Raw genomic sequence first — 16,112 nt, forward strand, 5'->3', positions numbered from 1 at the left:
AGAGGTTGGGCGCATGCTGGGCAGGGCTCAGGGGCAGAAGCCAACTGTGCCTTGTTCTTGGTCCCCAGACCCGCTGGCCTATGAGCCGAAGGCTGACTTGCCAGTCATCACCATCGACCCCGCCTCCCCGCAGTCGCCCGAGTCTGTGGACCTGGTGAATGAGGAGCTGAAGGGCAAGATCCTCGGGCTGAACCGGGACCCCAGGGTGGCCGATGAGGAGGAGGATGACGGGGGCATCATGATACGGACCAAGGAGCCCTCTTCCCCCGGCACTGACGATGTCTTCACCTCTGGGCCCAGTGACAGCCCCAACTCCCAGAGGATACAGCGCTGCCTCAGCGACCCAGGCCCCCACCCTGAGCCTGGGGAGGGAGAGCCTTTCATCCCCAAGGGGCAGTAGCGCTGGGGCCAGTGGGCCATGCCTGTCCCACCAAAGACTCTCCCACCAGAGCAGGGGCTGCTGGGAGCTGGGGGGCCTCCCCTCCTCCTTCCTGACCTGCATGGCAGCTGGGCCCAGCACGGCTTCCCCCTGCCTCCTGGGAAGCACCCCCCGCCGCCACCACCAGAACTGCCTTCCCCATCCATTCGGCAGAACTGCTGGGCTGTGAGCAGACCTGCCCCTTCCTGTCCGGCTCTCTCCCATCCCCAGAGGAGGGCCTCCGAGTTTCCCGGACCTCGGTGCCCCCTCCTCCTCCATCACCCTCCTCATGCAAACCAGTCTTAGTTTCTAACCAAAGAGCCTCTGGCTCAGCCTGGGTCCCACCTGGGAAGGGAAGGAGACCAGGCCTCTCTTGGCCTAGGCCAGGCCCTTCATTAACGGAGGAAAGATGCGGGGGAGCAGATATCTGACCCACCCTCCCGCCAGCTTTGTCATCCTGGCCAGCGACCCTGACACGCCCTTTCTCAGAGCTGCACCCCTGAGCTTCTCTGTGTGGAGCTGGGGCGCCTTGGACCGTGAGTAACAGCTTTCCAGATTGCTCCCGCAGGGACCAGTGAGCGCTCGGCGGCTGGTGTCAGGAGAGAGGCCATCAGGGGCTCCAGACAGTGCTGCCTTTTTATCTGTTTTGTTTGTCCCACTTCCATGTATGATCTGTTTGCACAGAGGCCATTCCTGTTTGTAAAACATTTTCAAAGCCCCTGGGCCATGCCTGTCCCACCACAGGCTCTCCCACCAGAGCAGGGGCTGCTGGGAGCTGGGGGGCCTCCCCTCCTCCTTCCTGACCTGCATGGCCCTCCTCCAGAGAATCCCCCTCATTTGGGCCTGTCTGCCCAACGCTCCCCAAGTCGGTCCTCTGCCTCCTGGACCCGTAACTGTGGCCCCAAGACCCTGATTTCAGAAGTGAACCCCCATATCCAACCATGGTCCTCTCCCACTCACAGATGCTGGGCCGTCTGGTCCTTTGTTCTTGGGCCTGCCCCTCAGTCCTGCTGGCCTGTTCTTTCTCTCATCCCTCCCATCGGCCCCAGGAACCTCTCCCTTAGGTTCCCCGCACCCAGCTGGCTGTGGAGCCCAGACCTCAGGGGAGCAGAACTCCCCTGAGCATCGCCCACCCAGCTGGGGCTGGTGGGGGGCAGAGTCCTAGGCTCCCAGGGGCCTTTGCTCACAGGCACACACTCCCGTCCCCACTGCTACCATGGCCAGGCCCAGGGGGAGTGGTGTCTGTCCTCCCCGGTCACTCCCCCAGGATCGTGCAATAGTCAGACTCCCTCTTCCCAGTGGACTGGGCAGCGGGTGCTCATCTCTCCCCCCTCCATGCAAGTGCTGTTTTGGGCAGGAGTCACCATGCAAGGGTGACGTGACAACCATGTTCAAAGCCACCACAGCTGCTGCTGCTCTGCCGCCTGTACAGAAGAAACCAAAATTTTTTCATATTCTAATAAATCCATATGAGTTTTTAATAGAGTCGAGGGCTGTTTCCTGGGAACAGGGGACTTTGGGGCAGAGGGTGGCCTGGGGACCTGAAAGGCTTAGCTCAGCGGCCGGCACAGAGAAACACTTAGTCCCCGTCAGCTGCTGCTGTGGTTGTGACTGCATGCCAGGCTTCAGGGACACAGCCGTGAGCAGAGCAGAGCGCTCCCGGCCCCCCGGTGCCTTCAGCCTCGGGGAGAGCAGATTCATCAAACATTCATATAAACCAGGGAAACCCAATGTGTTTGTGAATGAAAGGCGGGGTGGTGAGGAGGACTCTCCCAAGTGATATCCTAAGAATGAGCTGAGGTTAACAGGTGAACACTGTTTTAGAGTGTTCCCGAGTGTTCTGACTGGGAGCTGCACAGCCAGCACCCTAGGTTCTAACAAGAAGACCAGTGTGGCTGCGTCAGGGTGTTGGAATCTGGGCTGCCCAGGAAACGTCCCCTTTGCCCAGCCTGGAGCCTCTGTACAGAGCTGATCTGACCCATGAAATCGGAAGTATTCAGTGCCAAGGACTGTAGGGAGGGACCATGCCATTTCTCTATCAGTTGGTGCCCCACCAAGAAATGGATGGTATGCTCAAAGGATACTGAAGAGCCTTCAACTAAGGGATCCTTTACAGGGGTGTGGGCAGGGGCAGGGGACCCACCAGGGGGGTACCCAGGGAGCTCACACTACGGGAAGCCATTACCACCTCTATACCTGAAGGGTGAAGGAGAGAGCTGTGACCATGGGAGGGGGCTGCCCTGCTGGAGCTGCAGCCCTAGGGAGCAGAATGCAGCCCCTGCCAGGCAGGGGCCCACCGGACAAGTATTCTGCCTTGGATCCTGCTGGGGCCTCTTCTTGGCCAGACCCAGCTGGAAGCCAGAAGGAAAGGCCTCTGAGTGGTTTCACTGAGTTCAGTCCACACGGGTCAGCCTTCCAGTAAGTGGAGCAAGGGGAGAGTGGGTGAGAGGGAGCAGGGTATCCGAGCAGAGCAATTTCTTGTGTCCCCACCATGCACTCTGTCCTTTAGATGCAAAGCTCATGTCCCTATGGCTACAGAATTTCAATTTGGGGTGATGAAAAAGTTTTGAAAATTGATTGTGGTGATGCTTGCACAACTTTGTGAAGGTACTAAATGCCACTGATTGTTCACTTTAAAATGGTTCTCTTTTATGTTATACTAGAGGCCTGGTGCACGAGATCGTGCATGGTGGGGGGGGGGGGGCGGTCCCTCAGCCTGGCCTGTGCCCTCTCGCAGTCTGGGCGCCCTCGGGGCAGGGGCCTAAGCCATCAGTTGGACATCCTTAGTGCTGCTGCCACTGCCACTGTGCTTGCCAGCTGTGAGCCGTGAGCCCGGCTTCTGGCTCAATGGTGCTCCCCCTGTGGGAGCGCACTGACCACCAGGGAGCAGCTCCTGTGTTGAGCGTCTGCCCCCTGATGGTCGGTGCCTGTTGTAGCAACTGGTCATTTCACCGTTCAGTCAATTTGCATATTACCCTTTTATTATATAGGATGAGTTTCACCTCAGTTTTTTTTAAATGGAAGGGAAAAAAAGTTTATTTCCAACAGGACCTGTTGTCACATTGACCATATCTTTATCCTTCAGTCATTCTCACCTTGAGCCAAATTTAAAACTTTAGTCATCACTGGGGCTCTTTCAATAAGACAGGAGGAGGAAATAACAAAAGCCTGCTATAGTGCCCCTGCTGTATCTGGTCACAGGTCTAAGTGAGCAATTATGCATCGTCCTTCCACCCCCTCCATGTTCCTCTTACCAGTGGCCAGCACTTTAACTTATTGGGTTCTTCACCTGGTGGGTGTCCTAAACCTTTATTCCTAGGCAATTCGGGCTCTTATTGATCTAAGGTTTGTCAGGTTGTGAAGCTTCCTGTTAACTGTCATAATTGTACTGGGAGATCTGAGAGGCACCCAGTAAATCCTGGAGGCAGACATAGCCTTCCTGCCCACCCCCCATTTTCCTTCTGGTCATCCAGATTAGCCAGCCTTTCTGGTACAGTTGATACCCCTCTCTGCCTTTTGATTCAGTAACATACAAAGCTCAAAATGACCAGTGGGGCCCTGACCAGCTTTTTTCAGTGGTTAGAGCGTCAGCACCAAAGAGTCAGAGGTTCGATTCTCAAAGGCACATACTTGAGTTGTGGGTTCGATCCCCAACCCTGGTCAGGGTGTGTGTAGAAGGCAACCAATTGATGTGTCTCTCACATCAATGTTTCTCTCTCTCTCTCCCCCACCTCCCTCCTTCCCTTCCACTCTCTCGAAAAATCAATGGAAAAAATATCCTTTTGTGAGGATTAACAACAATAACAACAAAAGACCAGTGGGAAGACCTTCCAGTTTAAGAAACCATATCTGTGTTCCCTGGGGGAGGTAAGCATTCCTCCTTTGGGCACCAAGGACTTCAGACCCACTGAACACAAAGTTGAGGGGATGGAAAACAAAAATTTCTCCAGTAGGTTACTTGGAAAAATAGTGAGAAGAGCCACTCCCATCTCTACCCCGTGGTCCCTGGGCCTCTGTGTTCTGGATGTGAGAGAGGTGGAGCCATATATTGGCCATTGGTTTAAAGCAGGGGTGGGGAACGCCCGGCCCATGAAATCATTCAGTCTGGCCCTACCAGGGCATTAAGGGTGAGTTAATTAAATGTTTGACCAACTATAGCCACTAATTTTTAAGTTGATCATTTTGTATGGCCCTCGAATGATGTTATAAGTATCCACATGGCCCTTGGCAGAAGAAAGGTTCCCCACCTCGGATTTAAAGCATGTACTGCATCCTGGCCGTCAATAACCTAGCCTTGCAGGTGGTGTCTCCCGGCTGGTACTGACTGTCCAGTCAACAGCTCTGAGTGACAGGCCACATTGTAAGTCCAGTGAGTTCCAGGGGGGAGGCCATATGCCCTTCACCCTATAATGCAGATAGGCATGTGCGGGTAGCATTGTGACGAATCAGGTACTCTGGAAAGTCCAGAAGTGGTGGTGCAGAAGCATTGCAGGCAGGAAGTCCATATCTGGAATACATATTTATTACCATGAGGTAACAAAAACTATTCCTTTTATGAAACAAGGGGGCAATGAGGTCAGCCTGCCAATAGGTAGCTAGCAGGTCACTCTAGAGCAGTGGCTCTCACATTTTTGGCCCCACGAGTCGTTTACACTCTTAAAAATTGCAAAGGGTGTCCTATGTGGGTTATATGTGTTTTACTGGATTAAAGGTTAAAGCTTTAACTTGACTTGGGGTGGTGAACACAATGCAATATACAGGTGATGTATTATAGAATTGTACACGTGAAACCTATATAATTTATTAACCAGTGTTGCTCCAATAAATTCAATTTTAAAAAAGGAATTAAAGCTTTAAAATATTAATTTATTTAAAACTAATAAACCCATTTCAGATTAATATAAATATAACCTTTTAAATGAAAAAGAGCTTCTTCAAAACAAAAATTGTGAGAAGAGTGGCATTATGTGACATTTTTGCAAATCTCTCTAGAATCTGGCTTAATAGAAGACAGCTAGATGATTCTCAAATCTGCTTTGGCATTCAGTCTGTTGTACACATCTCGCATAGCCTCTGTGAAATTCCACTGTCCACTTGAAAGAATGACAGTGAAAATGACAAAGAATGTCTTGGTGTAAGTATGAAAGTAGATTTGGCCTCACAAAACCCATGAAAGAATTTTGGGGATCCCCAAGGGTTCGTGGTCCCCACTTTGAGAACCATTGTCCCAGGGAGTGGTACCATATTGAAAACAGCTTGGTCTTTGCTGCCAGCAGCTTGGGCACTCAGCAGTTCCAGTTGCCAGTTGTAAGGGAAATGTGTTGAGCCCTTGTATATCAGTTTTCTATGGCTACTGTAATAAATCACCACAAACATAGTGGCTTAAACCAGCACAAATCTATCTTACAGTTCTGGACATCAGAAGCCTGAAATGCATCTCACAGGGCTAAAGTGAAGGTGTTGGCCAGGCTGTGTTCCTTTCTGGAGTCTCTAGAGGAGAATCTGTTTTCTTTGCCTTTTCCAGATTCTAGAGGCTGCCTGTATTCCTTGGCTTTTGCCCTCCTTCCATCTTCAAAACCAGTCATGGCCAGTCAAGTCTTTCTCACATCACATACGCCACTCTGACACTGGCTCTGCCTCTGACTTCCACATTTAAAGACCCTTGTGATTATATCAGGCCCACCCAGATAATTTAAGGTCAGCTGATTAGGACCTTAATTCTATTTGCCACCTTAATCTACCCTGTGCCATTAAAATAGATCATATTTACAGGTCCCAAAGATTACAACATGGACGTCTTTAGGGGGTCATTATCCTGCCTACCTCACTAAAATAGCCCCTATCCCTGCCAGCATGGTTGCTCTGTAGGGGGGCCCATTGAGCAAGAACCAGGGTACCTGGTGAAAGAAGTTGACATCTACACTTGTCCACCTGATTATTTCTTTTTTAATTAAATCTTTTTTTTATGTTTTATTGATTTTTTACAGAGAGGAAGGGAGAGAGATAGAGAGTTAGAAACATCGATGAGAGAGAAACATCGATCAGCTGCCTCCTGCACATCTCCCACTGGGGATGTGCCCGCAACCAAGGTACATGACCTTGACCGGAATCGAACCCGGGACCTTTCAGTCCGCAGGCCGACGCTCTATCCACTGAGCCAAACCGGTTTCGGCTTTTAATTAAATCTTTATTGTTCAGATTACATTTGTTCCTCTTTTTTTTCCCCCATAACTCCCCTCCTCCCAGTTCCCGCCCCACCTTCCGCCCTCACTCCCCACCCACTGTCCTCATCCATAGGTGCACGATTTTTGTCCAGTCTCTTTCCGCATCTCCCACTCCCCTTTCCCCCCCAAGAATAGTCAGTCCATTCCCTTTCTATGTCCTTGATTCATTATAATCACCAGTTCATTCTGTACATCAGATTATTTATTCACTTGATTCTTAGATTCACTTGTTGATAGATGCATGTTTGTTGTTCATAATTTGTATCTTTACCTTTTTCTTCTTCTTCCTCTTCTTAAAGGATACCTTTCAGCATTTCATATAATACTGGTTTGGTGGCGATGAGCTCCTTTAGCTTTTCCTTATCTGTGAAGCTCTTTATCTGACCTTCAAGTCTGAATGATAGCTTTGCTGGATAAAGTAATCTTGGTTGTAGGTTCTTGGTATTCATCACTTTGAATATTTCTTGCCATTCCCTTCTGGCCTGCAAAGTTTCTGTTGAGAAATCAGCTGACAGTCGTATGGGTATTCCCTTGTAGGTAATTGAGTCTCTTTCTCTTGCTGCTTTTAAGATTCTCTCTTTGTCTTTTGCTCTTGGCATTTTAATTATGATGTGTCTTGGTGTGGTCCTCTTTGGATTCCTTTTGTTTGGGGTTCTCTGCGCTTCTTGGACCTGTAAGTCCATTTTTTTCACCAGGTGGGGGAAGTTTTCTGTCATTATTTCTTCAAATAGGTTTTCAATATCTTGCTGTCTCTCATCTTCTGGCACCCCTATAATTCTGATATTGGTGCGCTCGAAGCTGTCCCAGAGGCTCCTTATACTATCTTCGTATTTTCGGATTCTTTTTTCATTTTGCTTTTCCGGTTGGATGTGTTTTGCTTCTTCGCATTTCAAATCTTTGACTTGATTCTTGCGCTCCTCTGGTCTGCTGTTGGGTGTCTGTATAATATTCTTTATTTCAGTCAGTGTATGCTTAGTTTCTAGTTGGTTCTTTATCACAACATCGAGGGTCTCATTAGATTTCGTGAGGCTCTCATCAAGTTTATTGGCAGCTTCTAGCACATTATTGAAAGCCCTCAAAAGTGCGTTTTTTAGCTCTATATCCTCCATTTCTGTCATGTTTTTTTGTCTCCGCATTTTTTATGCTTTCTTGGTGCACCCCCTTGTGGTCTTTGTGCGCAGTCTTGTTCTAGTTAAGCCTTGATTGTTGTAGTTAATACTAGAGGGATTTGACCTCCAGGCCGACTGGCTGTGAGAATCAGCTGTATCTGCAGTGGGAAAACTTCTGTCCTCTGGAGAGGTGCTAATCTAGCCTTGCCTGAGGCTATCCGGCAAATGGCTCTGCGCAGGGCTTGGGCGGGGCGGGATCAACAGTGCGGGTGGAGGGAGCCGTTATGGCTGCTCTCAGTCCCGTTCCCAGAGGCTCTGCTTCTCAGAACCCCAGCAACCGCTGCAAACCTCGGAGAGAAAGCTGCCCTCACGTTCCAACTGATGCCAGACAATCCCGCTTCTCCTGTTTGAGTCTGAGTCCCTAGAGACTCGCCCGGATCTGGAGCTCAGAGTCTGAGACTCCCTCCTGATTGAAAACGACAACCGCGCCCTCAGCCACCAGCCGGCTCCACGCGCACCTTCGTTCCTTTGTATTTTCCACACTGCGCCTCCTCTGAGCCTCGGTATGCTGTTCTCTTTCCTTCTAGTTGAAGAATCTCTCCTCAGCCAGCCTTCCTGTGGTTCTGGGTGATGTCCGTTCTGTCTTTTAGTTGTATTTTTGAAGTGGTTGTTTGCGGCAGCAATCTCTGGTGTTTACCTATGCCGCCATCTTGGTTTCTCCTGTCCACCTGATTATTGAGAGCCTCCTTCAAAATGACCCCTCAGGGCATTTGTGTGGGTTAAAAAGAGTTTTGCCACTTGTGCCCCTTTCCAGCAGTCCATCCATATCTTTCCCTTAGACCTCCTCCTCATCAATCTTGCTATTTCATTTTTAAACATGTTTTTATTGATTTTGAGAGAGAGAGAGGAAGGGAGAGGAAGAGAGAGAAGCATCAACATCAATTGGCTGCCTCCTGCACGCCCCCTGCTGGGGATCAAGCCAGAAACCCAGGCATGTGCCCTGACCGGGAATCTAGGCAATCTAACGGGGAATCTCCTGGTGCAGGGGTTGACACTCAACCATGAGCCACGTTGGCTGGGCAATCTTGGTGTTTTCAAGTCTCTGACCAACCAGCCAACTTGCCAGCCACTGCTCATGAATCAAAGTAGATCTGTAACTTAGGTCATCTTTTCTTTCATGCAAAATGGACAATTGATATAACTAGAAGAGGCTACCCCTTCATCGCTGTCTTTTAGAGACACACTGACTCTGGCTTTAATACAGTAGTTGTCCATATGTGGCAGGTGCTAACATACAGACTCGCATAGAAATCATGTCTGTCCTTTTTCCTCCATGTGAACTGGTCATAGCAACTTCCCCAAATGTGGGTTAAGGGAGAAGCAGTGAAGCCATAAGTGTAGGTATAGTAAGGATTTGATCCACCTGCTCATGCACTCTCCTTGTACCTTCTGGACTTGCTCAGACCTGATCTCATATGCACTCTTTAAGAACAGAATGCTATCAAAAATAAAAAGAACAGAATGCTACCGTGCATGTCCAATTGCAGGATTAGATGGATCAGATAATATCCAGTTCTTGCTATGGGTCACTTGTTGTCCCACAGTGAGGTATTCAGTCTCTAGGTGTCCAGTTGTGAGCCAGGAACTGTTTTAAAGTGCAGACTGATTACTGGCAGAGAGGGCATAAATTAATGCCAGACCCCAAGGGTCTGTAACTCTACTGCGGCACGCCTATGGAACTTGTCCATACAGCATCTTTTTCTGCCATACTCACTTGCAAATCATAAAGCTCATATGACAGGGCAGCTTGCTCTGCAGTCTGGATCTGCTGCAGAGTCTTATGTTGCTGCAGGCCTCACTCAAAACTTGCAGTCCTATGGGTTTCCCAGGAAATGGGTAGAACAACACTGACAAATCCTATATAATAAAGCCTAATATGCTAAGTGTCTGGTCGTCCAGTCAGCCATTCAACCAGTCAAAGCATAATATGCTAATGATATGCTAAGGCTGCTCAACTGCTCGCTATGACGTGCACTGACTACCAGGGGGCAGATGCTCCGACCGGTAGGTTAGCTTGCTGCTGGGGTCCGGCCGATAGGGACTGAGCAAGACAGGCTGGACACACCCTGGAACCCTCCCGATGTCCCTCCCCACCAGGGGGCAGATGCAGTGAGCGAGGGGTGGTAAGGAGCGAGGGGTCCTGGACTGCAAGAGGGTGCAGGACAGGCTGAGGGACCCCCTCCCCCACCCCCAGTGCACGAATTTCATGCACCGGTCCTCTAGTATGTTATATGTTGCCTCAAAAATCCAGAGTCCCATCCAACATTCTGCTTCTTTCTTTATAGTGGGCAATAAAGTTTCAACAATTGCCTTTCACTTTAGAGAAGATATTCCAACATGCCCCAGATCACTGAATATTCCAAAAAGTTTATTGACATGACATGCCTCTCCATTTTTGTGAGATTTATTACCCTTCCCTTGACATACATATGTTCTACTAAGAATCTAAAGTGTTTGCAATTTCCTGCTCAGTGGGCCCAATTATCATAAGTCATCAATATAATGGACCAGCATAATGTTTTGAACTATAGCAAGGTGACCTATGTCCCTTTGGACTGTAATATGACAGAAATCGGGAGACAAAGCCCTGAGGTCGTAGAGTGAAGATGTACTGCTGTGCCAGATACACAAAGGCAAACTATTTCTGATTATCTTTACTTAGCGGAATGGAAAAGAAAGCACTTGGGATCAAGATGTACATCAGGCCCAAAGTTGTGTTGACGTGTTCCAGTAAAAATGTCATGTCTAGAACCACAGCTGCAATTGACATCCCACCTATCTTCACAGTAATCTATGGTCATTCTCCAAGGCCCACCTGGTTTTTGCACCAGCCAAGTAGGTGAGTTAAACTGAGTCTTGATAGGAATGACCGCATGGACATATTTCAGATCTTTGATGGTGGCACTAATTTCTGACATTTCTTTAGGATGTGGAATTGCCTTTGGTTTGCTATTTTGATGGTGGTGAGATTGTAGTTCAGGGACTTCCATTCGGCCCTGCCACCCCTAAGAGCTCTCATTCCATGAGTCAGGAAATCAGCAGGGAGATTCTGCCAGTTAATTTACAGACACAGGATGGGTCTGTGGTCCCACTGGACCCACGTGGGCTTAGAACAGATTGAAAGCCTTGAACTTGGGACTCAATGCAAGGACAGAACTTCAGAAAGCCTCTAGGGTAGTTCTGAAGGGATCTTTGCTCTCTAGTAGCTACAAGGCACACATATGGCAAAGGACCAAGCCTGGGCCCTGACTGTCAGGATCCCAGGGTTGCAGAGCCAATGAGATGAGCAGTCCCACCATTTGGAAGGGCACTGGTCCAGAGGGAATGGGACCCCAGACATGGGGTGGGGACGTTTGGGTAGAATTTTGAAACCCCAACACCCCCTGAGTGCTTAACTCCAAAAATAATCAGGAAAGTGCTGAAACTATACTGAAATACCACTATACACACACACCAGGTGGGTCAAATTCAGAAGTCTCACAGACCAGTAGTGAAGGGTATGAAACCATGGGAGCTCTCATTCCTGCTGGTGATTAGCCCAACTACTTTGGGGGCAAGTTGGGCATTTTCTAGTAGAGTGGCATAAATACTTATACCCTGTGCTCCAACAATACCACGCTGGAAAAATGCCCCAAAAAGTACATGCACTGTGCACCGGGACACATGTACAGAAGTGTTCAAAGGAGGCCTAGGTCTGACCGGTGTGGCTCAGTGGTTGAACATTGACCTATGAACCAGGAGGTCGCGGTTCGATTCCTGGCCAGGGCACATGCCCACTTGTAGTGGGTGTGCAGGAGGCAGCCAATCAATGATTCTCTCTCATCATTGATGTTTCTATCTCCCTCTCTCCTCTCTGAAATCAATAAAAAAAATATTTTTTTTTTTTTAAAAAAAGAAGGCCTGGCTGGGGGGCTTGGTTGAAGCATTGTCCTGTACACCAAAAGGTTGCGGTTCGATTCCCAGTCAGGGCACATTCTTAGGTTGCAGGTTTGGCCCTGGTCAGGGTTCGTGCAGGAGGCAACTGATTGATGTCTCTCTCTTACATCGATGTCTCTCTCTCTCTCTCTTTCTCTCTCTCATCAATAAAAACATTTTTTAAAAGTGTTTAGAGGAGAATTATTTATGTAGCTCAAACTGGAAACAATCAAAATGCCTATCAACAGTAAAGTAGATAAATAAATGTTGTTATATCATACCATGGAATATTAAACAGCAATGACAATGAACAAATGACATGGATTAATGTTATAAATCCAGTGCTAAGCAAAAGAAGCAAAACATAAAAGGTACATAGGGAATCATACCAATTATATAAAATTCAAAACCAGAAAACTCTAAACTGTATTGTATAAGGATGGATAAACTATAAAGAACTGTAAACTGTAACACAAGGCAGAGATTTCCATAAATACAAGAATGATTACCCTTAAGAGGAAAGGAGGGGGTGTGATTGAGAAGGGGCACACGGGATTCCTGTGGCATTGGCAATCGTCTATTTCTTGATTTGGGCAGTGATTACACAGATGTTTGTTTTATAATTATATATTATACTGTGCATTTGTATTTAGTGCAACTTTTTGTGTGTGAGTTATATTTTACAATCAAATCTTTAAACAGAAACAAGATATTATGAACAATTGTATGCTGATATACTTGAAAATGTAGGCAAGATGGGTAAATTTCTAGAAAACGATTACTTTCCAAAACTGAATCAAATCAAAAAGAAATGAGATATCTGAATAGTTCTATAACTAGTAATCTATTGCTATGTAACAGATTACCACAAATTTAGCACTTTAGAAAAGCACACTTATTACCTCATGATTTCTGTGAGTTAAGAGTCTGGGTGTATCTTAACTGGGTGCTCTGATTCAAGACCTCTCACAAGGCTGCAATTGTTGGCCAGGGCTAGGATCGCATCTGAAGGCTGAGTTAGGGAAAGATCTACATCCAAGTTCACATAGCTGTTGGCAGAATCCAGTTCCTCAAGGGTTGTTGGACTGTGGGCCTCCGTTCCTAGCTGGCTGGTGGCCTATGGTTACTATCTGTTTCTTGCCACATGGATCTCTTTAACACAGCCACTTGCTTCATCAAAGGGTGCAAGCCAGGAAGGCAAGAGGGAGAGCCTGTTGCAAGACAGAAGTTACAGTCTTCTGTAACCTACTCATGGAAGTGACATTCTGTCATCTTTGCCATATTACATTGGTTAGAATCTTTTCCCAAAGTGGCTGAGCCATTTTTTCCTTCCATCAACACTATATGGACTTCCCAGGTACTCCATGTCTTCATCAACTCTTGGGGTTGATGGTCTTTTCATCTTTTCATTCTGAGGAGTTGTTCAGCGGCATCTCATTGTGGCTTCAATTTACATTTTCTTAATGACTAAAATGTTGAATATCTTGTCTCACACGTATTGGCTATGTGCATATCTTTCTTTGCAAAGTATCCGTTCAACTCTTTTGTCCATTTAAAAATTGTTTTTCTAGCCGAAACCGGTTTGGCTCAGTGGATAGAGCATCGGCCTGTGGACTGAAAGGTCTCAGGTTCGATTCCGGTCAAGGGCATGTACCTGGGTTGCGGGCACATCCCCAGTAGGAGATGTGCAGGAGGCGGCTGATCAATGTTTCTCTCTCATCGATGTTTCTAACTCTTTATCTCTCTCCCTTCCTCTCTGTAAAAAATCAATAAAATATATATTTTTTAAAATTTGTTTTTCTATTATTGAATTTTATAAGCACTTTATGTTTTCTGGAAGCAAGCCACTTACCAAGATGTGTGCTTTGTGAATATTTTCTTCCACACTATGGCTTGTCTATTCATTTTCCTTTTAAAAAAATATTTTTTATTTATTTAAGAGAGGAAGAGAGAGGGAGAGAGAGAAAGAAACATCAATGATGAGAGAGAAATACTAGTATTGATCGGCTGCCTCCTGCACACCTCCCCACTGGAGTTTGAGCCTGCAACCGGGACATGTACCCTGAGGGGAATCAAACCGTGATCTCGTGGTTCATAGGTCTACACTCAACCACTGAGCCACGCTGGCTGGGCAATTCTATTTATTTTCTTAATGATGACTTTTGATGAGCAGTTTTAAACTATGATGAAGTCCAATCAATTGTTTTTAATTGTTATTGCTTCCTTAGTCCAGTCCAAGAAATCTTTGCCTACCTCCAGATTGCAAAGCTTTTCTCCTATGTTTTATTCTAGAAGCTTTATGGCTTTAATTGTACATTTAATTTCAACAACTCCTAGGAGTTAGATGCTTTTTCCCCCTTTAAAGGGGCCACAGAAAGGCTAAGTAACTTGCACGTGGCGCGCGCGCACACACACACACACACACACACACACACACACACCTTAGTAAGTAGTTGTACTGGGACTGGAATCCAGGTCAGATGCCAGACCCGAACTCTGATACACCACTATGGACCGCTTTCAAAAAGTGTGGGGAAGGGTGGAAATCAGACCAAACTATTCTCTAGGGCCGGTGGCCTCTGTCCTTTCCTACAGGAAGAGACAGCTAGGCACAGGGAGCTGGAGGAGGAGGGAAGAGAGGCTGGAAGAACTCAGGGTCATGGATTACTCTAGGACTGTCTGGACTGCTCTGACCAGGCTTCCTCTGACTGTCCCGGTTTAGCCCCCACTACCCTCCACAAGACCCAAGGGGCTTTGGATCCTGTTGATCGTCTTTGGACAATATTTCTCTCTGGCACTACTTATTCTTTGTTCCTTGTGCTTACAGCACCACATCTGGAGGATTCATTCATGACTCAAACCTTTATTCTTGAAGAATCACAACCCTTGGGTGTATTTCCACCCATGTAGGGGTGAAAATCCTCCATTTACTTTTACTGCTGGACCCAGGGGAACAAGGAGACATCACAGGTGATCCCACCCAACCTGGGCTCTCTCCAGATTTCTCCCCAACTCTACTTTATAGCAGCCTCCACTTCTTTTTCATAGTCAAGGTCAACACCCCAGCCAATACCATCATCCACCTTATTACTTGTTTTCTCAGTGGCCAGTGACAGTCTCAGCTCCTATTCAGATAAGTCATTTTTGCATCTCTCGAGGGACCCAGTTCCCCACTGGGTGGTAAGGATGTACAATTCCGATCTCTGCCCCCCGCCCCCTGCTCTCAGGCTCACATATTTGACCCCAGGAGAACTAGCACCATATGTTGGTACTGGTTCAGCGTGCTCCACAATCTGCAGACCAGCAGGTCCCACAGGTGGTACCTCTCAGCTCACATAGTAACCGAGCCTGCAGGAGGGTGTTCCACCATGCGTTAAGGCCACCTAGTCCTGGATAATGGGTACAAGGAAAGACCAGGGAACCCCATGGGCAATGGCCTATTTGCATACATCTTTGGTCTTCATAGGAACATGAGCTTCTTGATGTTAGACAATGCCTAACAGTGGCATCAGTAGGTTTATGAGTGGAGGTGCAGAGGGAGACAGCGGGAGGATGAGAAAGCAAATCCAACTCTACAATAGGATCCACTGCAGGTGGATAAATGGCTGCCCCTCCATGGAGGGAGTTTGTGTGATCAGATTGTGAAGTCAGAAAAAAATTATATATATATATACAATCTGCCCCTGGGTTCCTGGCACAGAGCCCCTAAACCCTTTTTTCATAAGTGATAGGAGCATCTTTTGTTCTATTAAGATGACGTTGGGTGGGCTATTGGATGGCTCCTGGATGGGGGCTAGTCACCAAAAAAAAAAAGCCATGATCAGAAGCTTAAAATGTTCAGCACCACCCATCATCCTTCAGAGAGGGGAGAAGGGCTAAACATGGGGTTAGTAATGGATCATGACTACATGAAATCCCTATAGTATGGAATTCTATACTATAAAACCCATAAAATCCCTATAGTATGGGATTCGGAGAGCTTCAGGTGAGTGAGCACATCCACATACCAGGAGGGTGATGTACCCCAACTCCATGGGACAGAAGCTCCTGCACTTGGGAACCTCCCAGACCTCACCCTATGTACTTCTTCATCCGGGTGTTCATCTGTATCCTTTACCGTAGCCTTTTATAAACTGGTAAATACAAGTAAGTGTCTTCCCGAGTTCTGTGAGCCTCTCTAGCACACTAATCAAATCCAAGAGGAGGAGGTCATGGGAACCTCTGATTTGTACCCAAGTCAGACAGACATTGTGGGTAACCTGGGGACCTACTACTTGTGATTGGCCTCTGAAGTGGGGGGCTGTCTTCTGGGACCGAGCCCTTAACCTGTGGGGTCTGACACTATCTCCAGGTACTTGGGTCAGAACGGAATTAAATTTCAGGACA

At 47.5% G+C, this 16,112-nt stretch overlaps 1 protein-coding gene across 1 annotated transcript in view; it reads left to right on the forward strand.

Moving 5' to 3' along the window:
- SLC9A1 (solute carrier family 9 member A1) overlaps positions 1–1,899 on the forward strand; it is a 50,660-nt gene extending 48,761 nt beyond the window's left edge. The window contains exon 12 of the mRNA XM_006097292.3: positions 69–1,899. Within this exon, the coding sequence (XP_006097354.1) occupies positions 69–400 (332 nt within the window). The 3' untranslated portion in view covers positions 401–1,899. The remainder of the gene's footprint in view (positions 1–68) is intronic.
- The last annotated feature ends 14,213 nt before the right edge of the window (positions 1,900–16,112 follow it).

This window comes from Myotis lucifugus, unplaced genomic scaffold (assembly GCF_000147115.1).
Source record: "Myotis lucifugus unplaced genomic scaffold, Myoluc2.0 scaffold_197, whole genome shotgun sequence".
NCBI classification, from domain to species: domain Eukaryota; kingdom Metazoa; phylum Chordata; class Mammalia; order Chiroptera; family Vespertilionidae; genus Myotis; species Myotis lucifugus.